Source organism: Struthio camelus, chromosome W, assembly GCF_040807025.1.
Source record: "Struthio camelus isolate bStrCam1 chromosome W, bStrCam1.hap1, whole genome shotgun sequence".
NCBI classification, from domain to species: domain Eukaryota; kingdom Metazoa; phylum Chordata; class Aves; order Struthioniformes; family Struthionidae; genus Struthio; species Struthio camelus.
In genome coordinates, this window is record NC_090981.1 from 42906657 (window position 1) to 42927718 (window position 21062).

The following is a 21062-nucleotide window of genomic DNA, read 5'->3' on the forward strand; positions in this document are numbered from 1 at the left end:
GCATAGATCTTCCCTTAGCTTTTGTGTTTCCTATTTTTAAGATTTTATGTTTGTTAGCTCACATCCTGCCTTTTCACTGTTAATAAATAGGATGAGGGATGCCAGTGTGCCAATGAACGCCTAAGTACTTTAAACAAAGTGGAATAGTTTTAGCAGGAGAAAACAAAAATGTCCCAGCTTTACAGTACCTTATAACTCAGACGTACAAGCACTGTCTTAGTATAAGGAGAGACGTGGGGTGAAATCCCTTTTACAGACTGATCTTAGATCTTCACTATCCTAAAGGTAATGGGTAAAAAACAGAGCTGTTCCTCTTCATCCTCTTTCTCTGTGGATTTTCTTCTTAAAAGGGAGAAGTGAGTTGAGAGCTAGAAGGCACTAAGTTGGTTTTGCCATGGCCAGTAGCCTGAGCTGGACCTGGACGTCCCTGGAGTTCGGCACCTGATCGCCAAGCGTGGGGGGCTGGTGGTGCGTTTCCCCTCAGCACTTCCTAGCAGACCTCATGGGCACCACCACCCCTAGCCCAGTGCCTCTACAAATCCCACTCTGAAGCACAGAGGTTTTTCTCCTGTTTTGTAGGAGCCTGGCTGTTTACTCTGGTGTCAGGCTCTTAAAAAGCAGAGCCAGCAGACCGCTTCGTCCCCAGGGTCCACTCGTACGGCTTGTCCTGACCTCTATCGTTCCACACAAATGTACAAACAACCTCCAGTAAGGCCAGAGGAAGCCGTTCTTCCCCGCATGCCGTGACTGCACTGCAGCTCACCCTGGGATCACAGGCGCACACGGTTCCTGCTCTGCCCTGCCCCGTGCCGGTCCCACCTCCCAGGTCCTATGTCGCAGGTCCTGGGTCCCACCTCCCGGTCCCATGACCCAGGTCCCAGGTGGGCCAGGCAGAGTGGGCCTGGCCAGGAGCAGGCCTTGCTCCCTTCAACATGCCTCCTGGCTGACAGAGAGAAATGCTCCTCTCCTTGCCAGAAACTGGAAGCCAGATACCAGGATTTTTTAGCTCTGTGGAACAGGTCGTCACTTGGAACCACCTAATCACTTTTACTTGCAGAGATTTATTACATTTTAAAAATTTAATTCAGTATTTGGTACAGGTCAGAGGTGACTACAGTGCAGTATTGTGTGAAGTTTTGAAGAAAAGTAATTTAATCTTATTTCAATTGTTTTTGTGGGTAGCTCATAATTTACATGCTGTAAAAAAACAGTGATCTTTCACGAGGTCAGGAAAGGTAATACAGTAATGACTCCAGCCTCGAAAAACCAGATCAACCAGCTTTTCTGCCAAGGCATAAACAAACCTAAACATAGTGGGGAGAAAAACCTCCAAGACTTTCTTTGGGTCAAAGCAATGGTGTCACAGTAGGCAAAAGTAGGTAGTCAGAGCACTGGGCTTCTATTTGCAGAAAATGACGATACAATTGCTCACTGAGCAATGAGGATACTCTTGAAGCTGTCGTTGCCAAGTGATACGTTGAATTAAATAAGGGGAATTAACCTTTGCAGTCCTGGGAATCCAGTTTACACTAATCAGATAGCTGTGGAACATTTAGATTTTCTTAATTCTTACCCCCACGCTCCTAATTAATTTGCCGTCAAGCCCAGCAACGATAGCTAATACACTGAGTACTTGTAACAACCACACAGAATTTTTACACAATTAAAATGCAGGAACTATTGCTCTTACTTTTCAGCCTTTTATACTGTTTTGCAAAAAGACATTCATCAGCTGAGGTTATATAGATGTAAGACTACATTGTTTAAATGTGCACTTACCAACAGTAATGTAAAAGGTGGGGAGAGCAAAAATCCAGCACGTGAGGCAGGGTGAGCTACATGTCACATTCTGCGTATAAAAGTTTTTGCTTACGTAGTCTTGGGCTGTGCAGTGCTACCACAGTTTGGGGGGAAGTAGAGTGATTGGCACCGAAACACTCGTCCGAATCTGGATCACTAAGTGTGAGTGACCACCCCAATGCCTGCCTTTTCTAGTTTAGTAATGTCCCATTGATTACTATATACGACGTGTTTTAATATAAGGTGAGTGAGGGCAAATGACCGAAGCTAGTGAGCCAGAAGGCAGCTGTGGATGGGGATGTGTGTAGCTGACAGTGCCGTGCCTGTGTGCAGCGCAATGTGGGGTTGCAGGCTCTGAGCAGGGCAGCTCAGGAGTTACTCAGAGGTAAGGAGTCTCAGAGGACTGGCTGTGACTGCGTGCTGAGGAGGTTGTGTGGCCCTGCTACTGGGAGAGAAAGCTCTCACCGCCCCTGAAGCAGAGTTGTCTGGCTACCACAGGGCTGAAAAACCCCCAGGACTGGTGCAATCCAGCAGCTCCTCTCTCACAAATGCCCCAGGATGAATGAGCCCAACTGTCAGAAGAAAATATCTCACCCCTCCTGAAGGAATTAACTGCTTATCCTCGCAGTGGGGCTAATTTAGCCATCCGAATCCTGCTTCCACCTTGCGCATCCCCCAAGACACAGAGCAGCTTTAGGTGGAAGGGAGGAAACAGGAAAGGGTTCCTTCTCTGGTGCCTTGTAGCGATAGCCATGTTTGCAGTGCGATCCTGTATTTCTGTGCTGCGTTCGGATCTGGGTAGGACTGCTGGATACAGTACAATATGGAAGCGCTTTCCCCTGCCACTGCCAAAGGAAGCCCAGGCAATGGCAGGGGACAGCGTGGCATCAGGAGGCCTCGCGCAGTGAACTCCTCACCTTGCTCTGCAGCGCGGCTGAAGGAAGAATCTGTTTTGTTCCTTCGCATCCTTTACTGTTCTTTCACAACAGGCTAACAGTGAATATGGCTGCTCTGCTTGTGCAGCCATAGCTTTTGCAAACGTTAACAGTTCTGTTCACTTCAATAAGTGCTTTCTAAAGGCACATTAACTAAGCATTTTCAGACTTAGCAAGAAAATACTTATATGGGATTGTCACATATCTGGCGTTTAAATATTTGACAAGTTTCAGCTACATAGAAGTACTTTTCTAAACCTGGATAATAATAATGGCTATGGTTTTCATTAAACTTAAAAAGAAATTAAACAATTCCATCACAAATTAAATAATTCAATCACAGACAGCCATTTTACAGAACCACAACTCCCTCCCAAGAAAGTAATGACAGAATAGGAAAATTATTTTTGGTCATAACTATAGCTTTTTTTTGGAGTGTGGTGATCCTCAAGTTTTTTGCTCAAACGACTGCACTGGATCTAATAAAGAGTTTGTGTTTTTTCCTGAGTGTGCAGACAGTGGAAGGTAAGCAGAGCTAAGAAACTGGGAGGCGAGGAGACTGGTTCCCATGACGCTGAATGAGCAATGTGAGCACAGACGAGATGATGGTGTGACTCAGCCAGGCAGGTTGCATCTCTTTCTCACTTCCTTTCTCAGCAAGGGTAGTTTTCCAACTGGTGTTCTGGAGTCCTGGCTGGCCAGCATACTTGTTCCATTAAACTCACTCCTTTGTGGACACTGGGTTTTGCCTGGTTTATTTAGTAACCATGAGCTCATCTCTCTTTCGAGCTTTATCCAGTCTTCCCTAGAGCTTTCTTGTATCCACAGCATCTTTGGCAAGGAGGTCCCCAGGTCTGCCACCTGCTGTGTGTCTTTTGTACCATGTTTTTTTTTACATCTAACCTGGCTGTTGGTATTTGAGTAGGTGGCCCCAGTTGCTAGTTCTTGTAACGGCGGAGGACATGTGCAACCAGTCTGAGCCCCTGCCCTGCTGGCTTTATTCCAGACTGAAGTGCTCTCGCCCACATCATCATGTCACATACAGGAGTTGTTCCTTTTAATCATGTGCCGCATATGTTGCTGGACTCTGCTAGAGCCTAAACTGTTAATGTGAGTGGATCACTGCATTGTCTATTATTCCTAGCTGTACAAGGTAACTTGAATCCAGTTCAGTCAAGCTTTAAAGAGGCATTTGTGTGTCTGTTGCTTAAGCTCCTTCATACTAATTTATCAGCATAAAATTGCAACAGGTAAGGTAGCAGTCTCTGCCAAACCAAGCAATCCCATAATAATAATTTCTTTCTTCTACTTGCTATGCTGCATCTTGGACTCTAATGTCATTTACTATTTAGATTGTCATAAGCCAGGACTGCAGCCAGAAAAAACACCATGACCTCTCAGTGTCCTTGGACATTTGTGCATGTCTCTAAAACGCTCCCTTTTTTACATTGTCACAGCCATGTAATGATCCAGACTGGAGAACTGATCCTGCTAAAATTTTACCTTTTTTTGGATTAGTTTCCTGCTATCCCTACACAGCTGCACCAACCTATGGGCCACTGCACAGGATTGGGCAGTGCATGGGAGTTCATGCTGAGAAAACGGAAATCTATGACCCTAGGAGTATCTGTTTTCTCCCTTACTCCTACCAGATGGCTATTCCAGTATTTTACTGCTATGATGACTGGAAACATTGCAATTTCCATCTCATGTTTTTTCATGCCTTATTTAGATCATTAATAAATTAAGAACATATGGATATAACATGATAAGACCCCAGAACAGATCACAGATACTGACAGATTGGCTAAACAGTCAGGTCAGATTCTTGAAATGGAATTCATAGTCCAAAATTAATAAATGAATGACTTTGCTAAAAGGAAGGCATCTATGACTAATCAGGAAATGTGGTCAAAATGCAGTACTTCATGTGTATAATGCAGATTAACAACATATCATCATATCATAAATTCCCAAGGAATACAGAATAAAAAAATAAGACATTGATATTGCACAAGCCTTGGATTAAGTTCATTTTCCATTTAGGTGGCAACACGAAATGGTATTATGATTCAACCAATCATATTTCCTTATCTCTTAAAGCAGTTATGCCTTTTATTAGTCATTACAAAAATCAAAGTTCAAGGAAGAGTAAGGGAGCTGTCCTAAAAAATAGGGCTTTGATTAAGCAATCACAAATTCAAATACTCCTTACTGTGAGAGACATTTTAGAGCTAGGTAAAATATTCATCTTCTAGATTCCAATTTTGTTCTCAAGTCCTTCTTTACTTGAAATGCTGGAATAGTTCAAACAATTTTGACATCAGTCAACACTATTCTGAATGAACACGTCCCTTTGTTAAACTGAACTGAAAGCTTGGCGTAGAAACTTTCCATGGAGCTCTTAGAATTCACCTCCTTTTTTTTTTTTTTTTTTTTTTTTGCAAATATCAATCAGAATTTAAAAATACACTCTGATTAGAAGATAGATCCAAGCATTAGCAGGTATTAACGGCAAGGACAGGATCTCACTGTCATCATTAAATGACTTTCTGGATCCAGACTCTTGGCATCCTCTCGCTGTTGAAAACAACACTACTGCTTGGGTAAACTCTAAGTTCCTCAGGAGCCATCACCAACTCTCAGACTATGTTTATCCCGACAGCTGCCCCAGGCCTTATCTACACCTAGATGTTTAGATAATGTCAATAAAACTGACCTAAATGAAACTAACTTGTGAGGCAAGGCATGATGTACTGGCCAAATCAAAGCCCAGACACTAAAGCCTGTTCACTGCTGCAGTTTAGCACATGCATACAGTTTAGTCCCTGCCTCTACTGACTGTGGTGAGGTTAGAGGATGCCTACAGCTTTAGCTTGGCAGGCATTACATGAGACTGTGTTTGGATGACCTGCCATGGTTGCAGGGACAGTTTCGAGACACCTCAGCCCCTATACTGCCATTAGACATTTTGTTTGCTCCCTTTGGCAATCCCTGCTTTCGTTCTCAGGGAACATTTGGCATTTTAGCCACAGAGTCTTGCTGTCCCCAGCACGGGCAGCGCTGCCTCCAGATACCTGCCTCCGCTGCTTCCTTTGCACCAGCTTGGAGCCCTTGGGAAGCTGGGTTGCTACTCATCACCACTACTCTTTGTCTGGTTAAGTTAGTGATCTACTAGCTCTTAGAAGGGCCAAAAAAAATGCCATCAGTAGCACGAGGGACCATGAAGCTGGAAGTAGCAGTCTCTCTTTTTGTTGCTGATCTGGGAACCTTTAGATTCCCAGAGCCATCATCTGAAAATCTCATCCTTCTTATTCTTCTGAAATTTCATCCTCAGTCATTGTTCTCTTCTCTCTTCTTTCTCAAAGTTTGAGTGCTTTCTGTCACACAACTCTTCTTTCCATCCATCCCTAGATCTCCACATCCACTGCAGATTCTGTCGATTTACCGTGGATTTACTAAAACATTTCACAGTATGTTGTAATTCTTGTAAGATCTCAACAGATGAAGGGACCATGAGGAAAGAAAAAAAAGTGGAGTTTCCAGCTCAGCACTTATAAAGCATTGCTTTTTTCCTTGATTTGTGGATTCTCTTTCCATAGGCTTCCTGTAGTTAGAGATAAGAGGGAAGTTGCAAAAAAAAAAAACAAAAAAAAAAACAACCCTTCTTTTGAAAGCACTCCAGGGACTGTGGTAGGAGGTACAGTAACTGTGTATGTGTGTGTTAAAAATAACAGGAAAAGAACACTGGAAAACCATGTGTGCTTCTGCTAAGTTGGAAAACATGGAAGGGCAGATGCATCAGGTAGGCAATGCCATTGTGCAGGCTGGCAGCAGCAGGAGAAATAACATGAACAGGAGTGAAGGCGGTAGGGAAGGCAGCAGTCTGGCTAGCAACTGTATTAGCATATCTGTAGGTTATTTCTGCTGTGGGTTGTTACTGCTACAGATTGCTGCTGATCTGAGACATATGCCCACAAGGCATAGAAGGACTAAGTTCAAAAAGGTCATGAGAAAACCAGAAAAGCATGTCATACTCCAGTTTGCTTGTATGGTGCCTCCCAATCTGTGTTAGGTCAACACAGACAATATGACCAATCCTTAGAGATTGTTTATAATCTCTGTGCTTAATTTAAGAATCACTTGTGCATTTAATCTTACCGCCCAGAAAGAGAGGGAAGAGGATACAGCATCCCTTAAGTGCCCTAACAATCACTTTCTTACTCAGGTGTATGTGTGTTTTAAATGCAAAAGGGGTGAAACAAGCAAACACACTAAGAAAAAGCAAGCAAAGCAAAGGCAATACCCTCCATAGCCCTCTGGGAAAATTACATACAACTATCATGGCACCTTGTTTTGTACACAGGAATAATATTTTAAAGAGCTCTTCCCAGAAGCCTACTGGAACACCTGGCAGCACTGACTGCATGCAGTTCCCTACCCAGCTCGTCGAGGGCTCATTGTACCATGCGCTCCAGCCTCTGCCTGTGATTTAGTCAGCTCCTGAGTCTCTGAGCCTGCGTCTTGATGCTGCTCTTTGAAGGTGACAAGGTCAACAGTTCAGTGTCACTCTCTCCATGCTCTTTATCTCAGACTCGCTAAGCACAGTTCTCCCAGAGTGCACAAAAATTTGTGGTGCAGGACTGGCATTTCCCATGCCTGCTGTCTAGCTCTTCAAAATGGGTACAAATCCCATGGGGTTTCCCAGAGGTTTCTTACTGTTCTAAAACCTGCTCGGTGTTTGTCTCCCTCAGAGTCGTACAGGGAGGCTCTTTCACCCCACCTCAGTGTGCTTCTGCGCCTTCATTTGGTCAAAGAAGCGCTGGCACAGCTGCGTGGTGGGGAAGCAAGAATGCAGATGGGCTTGAAAAGCTCCTCTCTCCAGAGCAGAAAACATCAGGGATCTCAGCAGGAGACCTTGCTGTCGCCTGAGTCATGGTTGCTCGGAAATGGTGAGCATGACCTAAAGATCTGAACTTTTCCTGAGCTAAAATCAGATAAGACGGGTCCTGGACTTTCAATAGCATTTGTGTTTGAACAGAGGTACACAAGTGTAAAGCAATGTGCCACAGCCTTGCTACCATGTCAGCCTACCCAGTGAACATGGAATACGTGCTGCAGCTGTAGACATACTTTAAGGATGTTATCATGTCTGTCTGTGGTCTTCTTCAGACCAAACAAAATTAATTCCCCAAACATTCTTTAGACCTTGTTCACATCTTCTCTGGACTTTGTCCAGTTTTGTTTTAGGAAGATACAGCTTGAGTTAAAAATGTCCTCTAACTAAGACCTTACTGGTGCTGAGTGAAGGAGAGATTCCTTCACATACATTACAGACAAATACCCTCTTTGCTACAGCACAATGCAGTTGACTATCATTGAGTTTGTAATTCATTGTAATGATTCAGTTTATTTTAAGGCAGAATTGTTATGTTATACACTCCATCCTACCTTCCTTCCGGTGCAGATGTAGAAACATTATACAAGACTTGGCAGACACCCATGCTGAAAATATCTTTCAGCCCCTTTCAAATAAGAGTTTTACAAACCAGTACTTACACACAGTAGCTCAGCTGAAATTAAAGAAAATGAAAAGGAAAAAAAGAAATCCCTCCTCTGTTTGGTCAATGTATCCTGACATTCCTTCAATTAATTTCCAGGCAGTAAATCTGTTTACCCATTTTCACTGGCTAGGGTTAACACTTCACAATACTCATCAGCCATTGCAACCTTTTTCTGGTATCAGAAAGGTTTTTGTTGTAAAATTTAAGTTAAATTGCCCCTTGGAACTGGTGTAGTTTTGCTATACTGCTAAAAGGAATACAAACAGTAGGAAAAATACAAACAGTAGGAAAGATCTGAGAAACGTTATGGGCCAGTATCACTTTTAATGGTTACATAATAAAGATCCTACAGCTAATTGGGTGTTTGGATAGTACCACAGGATCACTACAGACTTAGTTATCTTTGTGATAAGCCATGAATAAACTTCCTATGACGTGAGATGGACCAGCAGGATTCTAAAAGAGAAAGAAGGGCAAAATCCTTATCCAGTTCATCCAAATTAATACTTTGTCTTTAGTAATTTTCCACCACAACTACATTCCTGCTGCAAACAATTTTTATGTCCAAGAATACAGTTATAATATTTTTGCTCCCATTGTCATAATGCTGACCCTTTTTTAAAATTCCAGGTGTTGAGGCAAGCTCAAATTTATCATTATCTGCTTTCAGCTGATTTGCTCAAAAGACTAGCTGGCTATTACAAAGGACTACAGTAACACCCACACCACGGAACATGCCAACACAGTAACAATGTTTCTTTTTGTTGAGCTATTACATATTTTTTTCCTAAGCTTAATAATGAACCATTGTTTCATTTACTCAACACAGGTAAAAGAATGGTATTATGTACAGCAGGCAGACGCAGACTCAGCCTAAACTAGTGGCTGCTCTAATGAGTTGCGAGCAATCTCAATATCCCCTTCTTTGAGCTCCTGTCTACACAAAGAGGATAATACTTCCCCGACTTGCAACAGTAGCATGACAATAAATCGATATTACCTAAATGTTAATATCTTGAGTATAACTATACTTGTAAGTAGAGGTGTTCATTCATGAGCACGCTCTGTGCTGTGCACCATGGAAAACATAAGATATAACGTTATAACTAAACCTGTTTCATAATGCATATGCGTAAGCCAGGTTGAATTAAAGCTGTGCAGGAAGCTTAAATTCTAGCATTTCCTGATTTTAACCTGTTCGATCTTGGCACCTTCACATGCTCTTTTCATATATCTGTAGGCACATCAGCACACAGATATAACACATCAAGTGGAACAGCAGTGCTTTGCATTCTGTGCAGCCAGAGCAGTTTTATTTCATTTCTATTTGCATACCCTCTGCTTCCGCAAAGTCACAGTGAGCAGAAGTCACAGCTGTGCTTTCATGTCAGTGTGAAGTCAGGTTTGGTCCCTCTGCATTTGCATCCCTCAGGCACTAGGCTTACCTAACATTTTGTTCTAGACCTTTGCCACTACTCTTTATCCCACCTCCAGCGCAAATCCTGCATCTCCTTGCTTTCTGGGCAAGGTGAAAATATTGGAAGCTTTAAAGGCCAAACATCAGGAACGAACACAGGAAACTGCTGACAGAAGGCCAGGAAAATCAGGATGCCATGCAATAACCATTAAATGACCATCTTATCAACCCATAGCACCTAGTCCTTCCTCCAACACAGTGACCCCAAAATGCCATTAATCAATATGCTCTCCCACAGTAGTAACAACACAACAGCACATCAACACATCATGCTCATAAAACACACTTTCATCATGGCCAGTATTTCCAAGGACTACCAAATACCTGGGGGAGACTGAGTAAGACAGGGAATGGGAGCAACTTCCTAGGTGTGGAGAGTGAAATAAAATGGATCTTTGCTATCAGGGAAATCACACAATATGAACCAGTTGCCTTTTTTTTTTTTCTTGTTTCATAGGAACCTTGCTGGAGGCACGCAGATGGTCAAGGACATTAGTGAAAACTACCACTTAGTACCTAACAGGTCTGAGAACAAGGCTGGCAAGAACAGCCAGAAATGCTCAGAGATGTGTTCAAATGCTCTGAAAAAAAGAGAGGAACCACTTAAGATGACACAGGGTTTTTTAATAAAAGCACAAGGAGGAAAGATAGGGTACTTCACTGCATTGAAATGAGGTAATGAAAAGGCTTACTGTGTCCACAGACCTGGTTTTGCACTGAGAAAGCAAAGTCTTGCTTTGCTGTAACTCAGGGACCTGCAGAACTGGATGGGGAAATGCAGAGGGAACTTGGGGCTGTGACGAGTGGGAGATACCCCGGTGCCCTCCTCATTTCCCAGATGCCAGGTGGTGCCTGTGGATAAGCTAAGGCAACAAGAGCCGACACATGGGCTTGTTTGGGATCAGAAACTAAATACTTTTTAAAACTAATTCCTGTTGTTTTAATCAAACCAAACTCCCCCCTCCCTCCTTGAACCCTTTGCACAAACTGCACGGTTTGAAGAGCATTTAAGTGCTTGTGCCATCACGGCAAGAAAGGTTGATTTTTAAAGTTAGAAGATTTTTATTTCCTCTCCCTTCCAAAAACAAGGTCTTCTTGCACAGGGTTAACTTCAAATAGATAGATAGATAGATAGATATTTGTACAAGGTACATGGCACAAACAGCCCTTCCCTGACCTTCTTCCCTAGCATACATGTTACAATAAGCCACCCACAAAAAACACATTTGCCATCTGTATTCAGAAGCTCACAGGATGACACAAAGCACACAAGACAAGCTCTCTATAGTGAAAATGCTCCCACCTATTTATTTAAGCACAAACAACTGTGCTAGTACTGACAGGTACCTTGCAATGAAACCACATCCACTTCTCAGTGAAGCATGTTTGACAAAGTGACCTATCTTCGTGATTATTCACACTCATTGTGCTGTTAAAAAGTAATAAAGACCTAAGGGGTATGCCTCGCCAGCCATGCACAGCAAGACGTCCCCTTTACAGCTCCCAAACCGAGCTATGTTACTACCACCACACCCACAAGCTACTCAAAGTGCGAGGGAGAGCATATATTCAGTTATGACCTCTGCCCGACGGTGCACAAGGCTTTCCTGATAACATGTCCCAGCCAACCACTACTACAGCAGGCAATTACGAGCCACTGCTCACTTATCTTTTAGTCAGCTTGGGGTATGCTCTAGCAACCAATACTGCTGTAGCACAAATGACACGTGCATGTTCCAGTCCCCCTGCAAGCCACAGCAAGCGGCAGGACGATTCTTCCAGACTCATTAAAGAATTAATCCTCAGTATAGCACAAAAAGTAGGAAACTACCAGTTTGTGATGGAGGACTGAGGTTTAATAAGCATCTACAGTCACCCACTTTTTCTTCCTGTGGCAGTTACATTCATTGTAACTGTTTTTCACCTATAAACAATTGTGAATTAAACCCTAATAGTCTGTGCTTATTTACAAAGTCTTAAATTTTCTTTCCAAATTGATAAAATGGCACACTAAAACTGCAAATAGGCTTGACAAATGAGTTGTCCTCAACAAAGAGACTACGATTAACGAAGGCTTGACGCTGCCTTGTACAAAGTCCCAGTGATTTGAATAGGTCTAAGACCATGTCCAGTTTCTATTAAATGTTTTGAAGTCATGAGGCCATACTAACGTGCAGGCTTTAAAAGGGGAACAGGGGAACCTTCCTAACAGATATGACGCCAGCTGAAGATGTCAGCTTGGAACACTAACTTCTAGCTGCAAGTAAATAAACAGAACAAAAACAGCTGTTCAGGAAAAGGGATACACATTAACTAGCTGCCAGCCTTTTTATGTTGTTCGCAAGGCTTAGGGGGAGCACTGGCAGTTACTGCTCATGTGTGCTAACACAAGGCAGGCTGATAAAATTGTCTGGTATTAAAGTTGCCTAACCCTCCCTCTTGTAAGATCCTATTTTTAATTGCTTTTTAACTGCCTGGGAAATTCTGAAGGGAGATGATCTTTGTGTCAGTTATGTGTTCCTCACATCCTTATGACAATCTAACCCAGTTATAAACCTCTCTTAACTCATAGTTTCCTTCTGCTCACTGGAGGCTAAGTTCAAGGCTGCATTGTGTGAAGGAGGCTCTGCCGCGACACCCGCCCCTGCACCCCTGCAGGACCTCTCCAGCTGCAGCTGGGCCTGTTTGGGGGTAGGCCAGCCCAGATTTCGTTTAGGGGCAGCAAGGGGTCCCTTTCCTTTGTGTTGTCCCTCCCTCCCACCGTTGCTGGATCTAGGCAAAACAGGAAAGGAGCAGCCTGCTTTGAATGCAAAGGGGACAAAAAGCTGGACTGGATGGAATAAATCAGGAGAAAATAAGCAGTGACAGCTAGGGCTGGGCCGTGGCAGACGGCGGGCGAGCGCTGGTTAGGGCAGGACCAGGTGACAGCAGGACTGAATACTCTTTAGGACTGAAGGGCTGAGAGGGAAAACTGCAGAAACCAGTAGCCAGTATATATGTACATGTCTCTCTGAACTGGAGATTAGATAAAGAGCCAGATGGGAAGACTAGGACTCACTGGGCAAGATTAGGAGCAGGAGATTGAGTGTGCGTGGAGTGGCGGGTAATGGTAAAGCAAACAGAGCAGCTCTGCAAGTGAGCACGAAACAAAGAAAGAGACAGGGATGGAGGCGGCAGGGACGGCAGGGCGCTTCCCCGGTGTTCGGCAAGGAGGCAGGACGTGCGTGTGGTCCCCAGCTGTGTGAATGATGGTCCCTCTGCCTCCAGACCCGCTGCCTGGGTCAGCGCTCAAAATGCCTAGTGTTCAGTCAGCGATAAACTTGCTGGTCTGGGGATTTTTTCCCCCCCTTTTTGCACTGGGACATTACTCACATAACTGCAGACCGTATATGTCTAGAGGTGTGAACTACAGTTGAACATGGATTTTGGTAACTTGTGTGCTTGATTTTACAAACCTAAAAACTGTTTAAGGAATGCATATTTGTGTGTGAGAACTGAACGCATTGCTGGTTTTGGATTGTGCTGAATGTTATTATTCCTGGAGTTGGTATTTGCAAAAATTAAAGGATACGGGGAAGTTGGTATACACTGAGTTTAAGAGAGGCTGACAAGAGAAAATACCCATTTCTCATGTTGTGTCACCAACACGGTACCATAAACGCATTCAAGTTTAAACAACTATTAAACATTTCCCTGCCTGTCTTACCTAGGACAACCTCACGAAGAACAGTAAAAAACTAGGTAAACACACGGTAACACTTTGAGCCAGGAGGAGCACCTCTGTCGGATAAAGCACCCCTCCAGCCCTTTTCCTCCTTAGTTTGTCTGTTTCCAGCCCTATTTTGTGTATCCTAGAACTACTCTGCTAAATTCAGACAGAAATTTTATATAAACTATGACAGCCTCCAGCTATATGACCTTGCTGACAATGCCTGTGTTGGCTTTACTGCTGGCTGATCTGATACAAATTTTATTTACAGGCACACTTAGGGTTTTTCTCAGTAAAGACTCAAGAACAGCATTAATGGAACAGAAGGAAGGTGATTTTTTAAAGCGTGTTTTTTTTTTTTTTTTTGCATCTGGAAGTCTCAGGCATCGCTCACAGTAAGAGGTCGTACCGCAAGCACTCCCGCATTGCAAATCCGACCCATTACTTCACAGTGTGGGTTTTGTGTTTTTTTTTTTTTTTTTGGCAGGCGAGGGACGAACCTGGCTTCTGGCTCTGTAGAGGATTCTGCGGGGGACGTGGGCTACCGGGCCCCCTAATAATAATAATAATAATAATGATGATAATGGTAATAAAGGCGGTTCGGAAGCCGCCGCGGTGCGGGGGCCGGGGGCCCCCACCGGGCAGCGCCGCGCCGCCCAAGCGGGAACCGCCGCCCCCTGCCCGCGGCCGGGGTCTCGGCCGGCCGTTTCGGCTCGCTGCCCGCCGGAGGGGCGATCCGCCGGCGGGCAAACCGAGCCCACCCCGCTCGGCGGGGCGGCCATCCCCCGCAGGGACGGGACGGGACGGGGCCCGACCCGGCCCGCCGCGCCTCGCGGTCAGGCGCCCCCGCCATTTCGCGGCGGCCGCCGACCCCCGCGGCGGGGCTCGCCCTCCTCCCCCCGCCATCTCAGGCGACCGCCGCAGCCCCGCCAGCCCCCTCAGCGAGCGGGGGACGTGGCCAGGCCCGGCCCCGCCTGCCGCCGCGCCGGGCCGGTAGCGGAGGCCGCACCCTCCGCCCACTCCTTGCTCAGGTATCAGGCGAAACTGGTCGGGCTGCGCGGGAGAGGCGGGAGCGCGGCGGGGACGGCGGGAGCATGGCCGGGCTGTGCCGCCGCCGCCTGCCGCCGCCGCTGCTGCTGCTGCTGCTGCTGCTGTGCGCGCTGCTGGGAGCCGCCACGCCCGCAGGTGAGAGCCGAGGCCGGCCGGGCCCCCCGGGCCGCGGCGGGAGCGGGAGCCAGAAGCGGCGCCGCCGGGGAGCGGCAATCCTCCGGCCGGTCGCTGTGCGCCGGCGGGACCTCCGCCCGCCCGGCCGTCGTGCTCGCCCCCGGCGCCGGCCTGAAGTGCGCGGGGCCGCGGGGGCGCGGAGCGGAGCCCGCCGAGCAGCCCGCCGGGACGCGCGTAGCCTGCCCCAGCAACACCGCTCTGAGCAGCTGCTGTGATGCTCAGCCGGCGTATTGCCTGAGAGGTGTAAGAGCCCCTAAAGACTGGAGTCTTGGAGGTCCTTTCCTATCCCTGGAAAGCCAGGATGGCCTCTTAATCCTAACGCTTAACTTGGCTGGTTTGTGTTACTGCATAGGGAACATAAGTGCTTTTAAAAGAGAGACAGGCATTCATGTTTCACTGCCTTAAGGGTCGTGTTTCACTGCCTTTTATAGTAAAACCCGTTGCCATCTGCACGCATGCTCTTTGCACCGTGTCCTCCTGTACTTGTTCCTCCTGTACATTAGTGCTTATTTACGTAATACATGTATGTGTAGAGGCTGTGTAAGTAACGGAGCCAAACTTATGGTAGATCCTACTTTTTTAACAAATAGACACCAGATTTTCGAGATATGGCCATCACCTGTGGACAAGTGCATGCCAGTAATAGATGTTCTAATTTTGGTTTATTGTGTGATACGTTTTGGTTGAGTGACTTAAAGCTAAATCGCTGATAAGCGGACCTGAAACAACAAAAAATGCCATCTAGCATCTTGTTTACTTTTAATTAAATTTGCCTAAAACACCTAGAGTTAAACTAGTAACTAGCGTAATTGTGCATGTCAGGAAAGGCCTTTTGTCTTTCCACTGTCTTTTTGAGAACTATCGTCAAAGCAGAGAGTTTATCTAGAGCTGTTACAGGTTTTAGTAAGAAGGTGGTATTCACCTTAAAATCTTAGGGAGGTAAAAATCAACAAGCTGTTTGCTGCAAGTTTTCTGGTTCCGAGTGAAGTTTCTGATGCTAATGAGATCGTGAATGACTCCCGCTATCCTCGTTAAGGGGGAAGGGGGCCAGGGCTGTGGGGGAAGGAAGGGCGGCTTAGAATCGTCTGGGGCGGGGGGAGCAGGAAGTAGTCTGTGCACAAATGTCCTCGCTGGGCACTTGATCTTCTGGTGGTGGGAAGTGAGGTGAGCTGGAAGAGCGAGCCGCCAGAAGTCGGGAGACCTGACTGTGAGCGTTTTCAGACGGGCTGATGCCATTATGGGGTTCTGGCGAGTCTGTGCTGCACATCCAAGATCCGGGGTAATCTTAACCTTAGTAATATTGCTACTGGGACCCCAATTAGTTAATTTTGGATACTTTATGCTCTTGTCACCTTTGCATTTGCAGGGTAGGTATAATCTTCAGTTTGGTATGCAGTAGGCTATATCTTCTGAACAGTGGCAAATGTGTTGAAATAGGCTTTTCTTGTGGGAGGGGAGTTTGTCTGTCCCCTTGATACTAAGGAAGCTTTTCCCGTGGGCAGATTAGCAAGTGAGCTGCATTCTCTGTACATGAGTCAGGGTGAAACCATGCTTGGAAAAGAACTCCTCGCAATTGTTATGGAAAACTGAAAGAACAGGAGGAGTAAGAAAAGGACATAGAAAATGCACATACCTGACAAAGGATTGGTAGCTCTGTGAGAGAGTGCTAACTGGGGGGAGAAACTGGATACTGAACTGTCTCCCAATATGCATGCCACGTGAGCTAACAAAACCTGCCCGGTGTCTGCAATCAGAAGTTTGGAGGGTGGAAGTGAAACATTTCCTACCTAAAATCAGCATAAAAGCAAAACTTGATGCCCGAAATCAAGAATACTGATTCAGCTTGACTACATATTCAAAGAAAGAACAAAACAAATCTTTGCCTCTGTTTGGTCTCTCTTGGCAGTACCAAGTCCTCCATGGGAGCTACATGTACGTTAATCGATGTCATTTCATAGAGTTGTTGTTCTTTTGTGTCACAATGACCCTTTAGGTTTCCTTGGTGACGCTTTAGGTTCTTGTGGTGATCGTTTTTCTTCACTTTCTCAACGCAGGCTAGGAGCATCTATTTCAAAGCACTGCTCTACATCTGCTCACAAAACATTAATAAGAACAAAGTGTTAGTATTTGGTGTGCCAGTTTTCCACAAAAATATCAGTGCTTGGAACTGGGAATACGAATAGTATGGTTGGAATTTGATAAAACTGACTAGTTATTGAGGGACAGCTGCTTGACATAGCACTGTACTCTGTGCTCTGAGAGCTGCTCTCCGCTCACACTGAAGGGTATGCTTTCAAGCAGCTCTGGAATCTTTCTCAGCGAAGCTGTAAGCATAAGGATGGCTGCATTGCTTAGCTGTTTATCTTTTACATCTGACATTTATATAAGCTATGTTATTCAGGTTGATTTTATGGCTTTTACTGTTTACAGCTTGAGTTAGAAACCTGGCATTCTAATATACAAGTAGGAGTTGTAATCTTTAATGGTGTAGCTGACACAGTCATGTTGCATGAAGAGCTGAGAGCAGAATTTGCATAATTCTGCCTTGTTGCAATTACACCTCAAGCAGGCCAAAAGGACTCTTTGGCATTCAAGTTTACTTTCATTAGGGCTGTTGTTTTGTTGGTACGATTCAGACTTCTTCAGCATAGGCTTCATGTAGTCTACTACAAAGGTTTGGCTCTGTAACTGTACTGCCAAAAAGCTTTCTTATACCTCAGTTTTCCAGTGAAGCTTGCCTGTGCCTGGAACTTGACAGACCCTTGCTAAGTGGAGCTAGGGTAACTTAATTCAAAACACTCTTAACTCTAAAGAATGCCAATATACGCTATTTTTTTATACTTCTTTAGGAGATCACACAGTCTAGATAGGACCCTAATACTGTGCATCAGACTTTGCAATAACAACTGGAAAGTAACACCTATCTAAAGTTGTGGAGGTTTTTTAGAAGCTATCTTTTTTAGTCTGTTTAGTTTGTGGGGATTCTTTTCTTGCACTTTCAAATGTAAAGGCTAAGCATTTTTCATTTTAAGTAACAGAGGAGCCATACTGTTCATGCCTTGTTGTACACAAACCTACTTGCTCAAGAAGACTCTGTATTCCTGGGTTCTGTGCCTATAATCCTCAACAATTCTTGACAGAGACTGAGATAAGGTTAAAATACTTTTCCCACAGACAGTCACGTTCCTTCAGTTTTGCTTGGTGGGTGTGTGATTTATGGGACAGAGCAAGTTCACTGAAAGTATCTTTTTGTGCAATTAAACTTGTTCTCACAAGAGGGCTGTTGGGTTTGGAAGATGTCATGGGGGGTTTCTGGACTGAGTCATCCGAAGGGCTTTGTACAAGACAGAACATTCGGGAACTGCTGGCTTGCTGGCATGCTTTTATAGGTTCCTGTGGCATTCAGAGAGACAGAGCGAAATGAAGTGAGAGCTTTCTGGTGTACTAAGCAATCACAGCTGTCAGCTCTGTCAGTCTAGTGGTTTGAGTAGAAGCTGTAGAGGTTACCTGACCATTTGGTCTGAACTGAAAGGAGATCCCAGATGATCAGCCCTGTTGCCTCATCATGCACAAAGTTTGTTTGTTCACATTTCAGTTCAGGTACAATGTAAACATGCATCTTTCTTTCCTAAAGGTCACTCGTTTATAGCCTTCCACATTGCATTCTGACAGTTTCAGTTCAAGCTAGCCTGGTTGAGGACAGTATGCTTTCTTTACCACATAACTGGTTTTGTCTGTCTAAGCTGAGGACATTTCTACTGTACGTACGTTGTAAGCCTGCTGCAAAGTTTTATGAATCCCAGCACTTGGATAATCTGGGTCTGATATGAGAAAGGGTAATGATACCCTGGGGTACTTGGAGCAGTTTCTGTTGCAACTGTTCTGATGGAAGGAGCCACCTGACAGCCATTTTAACGTGGTATTTTTGTATCGGTCATGTGAGGCGGAAAAGCATTTTGGTTGCTCGTGTAATCCTTGCATAGGGATATAGGTTGTCTTTTGGATAATAAACTAAAATGAAGGGAAGAAAAATTATCTTTAATTCTTCGGAGTAGATTATACTGTCTAGTTGGAAAAAGAACGACAAGGAAAAAACGGTCTCTACTGCAATAACTTCACTTTTTTAATTTTATTTTTTTATAGAGAGAAACGGAACCAGCAATTCAAAAGGAAGAAGTTTCATTGGCCAGAAAGTTCCAAATACAAGTAATGCCTCTGGAGAGTCATATGAAGTGGATGACTTTGCAGCAAAGGTTCTTACAGGAAAGCTGACTACAGTTTTTCTTCCCATAGTCTATGTCATTGTCTTTGTTGTTGGTTTGCCAAGCAATGCCATGGCCCTCTGGGTCTTTTTTTTCAGAACAAAGAAGAAACATCCTGCTGTGATATATATGGCTAACTTGGCATTGGCAGACCTTCTCTTTGTTGTCTGGTTCCCACTGAAGATTGCATACCATGTAAATGGCAATAATTGGCTATTTGGTGAAGGTCTTTGCAAAGTACTTGTAGGATTTTTCTATGGAAATATGTACTGCTCCATTCTTTTTATGACATGCCTTAGTGTGCAACGGTATTGGGTCATAGTGAACCCCATAGTGCATTCAAGAAAGAAATCTGAAATTGCATTGGGCATCTCCCTTGCTATCTGGATACTGATTTTCTTGGGCACCATTCCATTGTATCTTGTTAATCAGACTGTTCATATTTCAGAACTTAACATCACCACCTGCCATGATGTGTTGCCTGAAAATGTTTTGGCACATGACATGTTCAGTTACTTCCTCTCACTTGCAATTGGACTCTTCTTATTCCCAGCTCTCCTCACTGCTGTTGCTTACATACTAATGATTAAGACTCTGAATGCTTCCATTTCAGACATAAACACTGGAAAGAAACGAAAAAGAGCAATCAAGCTTATTATTACTGTCCTGTCCATGTATCTTATCTGTTTTACGCCTAGCAATGTGCTGCTTGTTGTGCACTATTTACTCCTGAAGACCCATGGCCAGAGTTCTTTGTATGCGTTGTACATAACTGCACTGAGTCTTTCTACTCTAAACAGCTGTATTGATCCGTTCATTTATTATTATATTTCAAAAGACTTCCGAGACGACCTTAAAAACGCTCTTCTTTGTCGAAGTGTGCGAACAACCCGGCGGATGCAAGTCTCTCTCTCATCAAGTAGATACCCCAAGAAATCAAATTCTTACTCCTCAAACTCAAATGGAACAACTAAATCAACCTACTGAGTTAGGAGAAAAGTGAACCCTTTAGTACTGCTTAGAGGATATAAGTGACAAAGTTATTTTGTGCAAGAGAGCCTGAAGAAACAGCTTTGCTTTTTGGTTCACAGTGAAGTCTTAATTTCAAAACTGGTAACTGCTTACTCTGTATGGAAATCACCAGCAGGTGGATCTTCCCACTAGACTGAAAAAAACGCGTGACATTTCTGATGCTCTACAAAAGAGCTGCTGGCCTTAAAATGAGCTGTATTTGAAGACGTTTTTCTTCAGTTTCGAGGATGTTAAAATGCATAGTGTCTCTGGAATGTTGTGTACTGTTACTAGTGTATTTAATTAACAGAGAAATTCTGTTTTGTTTGGCTTTAACAGTAATACATTAAACAGTTGAACAGATTGTCTGTATAGGACCTTGCTCTGTGTACCTGCCTCCACTGAACGTTATTTGAAACCATAGGGAGAAGGAGAGGAGAATCGTTTTATTTCACCGTCTCATTGTAGGTCCAGCAGCGTGACTGTTTATTAACCATAGTATGATCTAATTTTATATTGTTTTCCAAGTTTTCATGTTGTAATACTAACATGGTAGAAGCCTGGTAAGATTGTCCTGTTGAGCTGGCAAGCTGAACCTGTTATCAGCTAGCACAGAGATAAATAAAATGTGTGAGTTGAGATTATACACATGGGCAAACTGTTACTTAACACTTGCCAGTACGTGATCATAAATGGAGTTATTTAACAGCGTTCTGATGAATAGCTACTTGATTTTTGTGTAATGTCTTGTATTTTTTAAGATATCTAAATAAGACATTTTTTATAACACATTTGAGTGGAGTGTTTTCTTTTATGCTTTTAAATGCTCTTCAATATGCTGAGTGGTTCAACTTGCATTACCTGGTTTCAGGGAACAAAGGTATTATTCCTAGTAGCGAATAAGAATTCTGACAGAACTGTAGCTATAACATGTAAATGGGTTAAGGAAATCATTTCTCATGATGCATTCCATTAGAGCAAACTTTCCTAAGAAGAAGTGAGTCTGGGGAGCAGATAGCTAAAAGCGAACAATTCGGGACCTTGGGGAAATAACAAGATACCGAACTTCAGGCCCATTGA

The 21062-nt window shown here is 44.2% G+C and overlaps 1 protein-coding gene across 3 annotated transcripts in view; it reads left to right on the forward strand.

Moving 5' to 3' along the window:
- The window catches only part of LOC104152987 (proteinase-activated receptor 2), a 31709-nt gene extending 10935 nt beyond the window's left edge, over positions 1 to 20774 (forward strand). Inside the window, exons 1-2 of one of the 3 annotated variants that reach the window (XM_068926175.1) lie at positions 14403 to 14670; positions 18853 to 20774. In XM_068926175.1, the coding sequence (XP_068782276.1) occupies positions 14580 to 14670; positions 18853 to 19958 (1197 nt within the window). In that variant the 5' untranslated portion in view covers positions 14403 to 14579 and the 3' untranslated portion in view covers positions 19959 to 20774. Of the gene's footprint in view, positions 1 to 14402; positions 14671 to 15796; positions 16077 to 18852 lie in introns of those variants that run through there. The other 2 variants (XM_068926176.1, XM_068926177.1) reach the window with 2 other exon arrangements.
- The last annotated feature ends 288 nt before the right edge of the window (positions 20775 to 21062 follow it).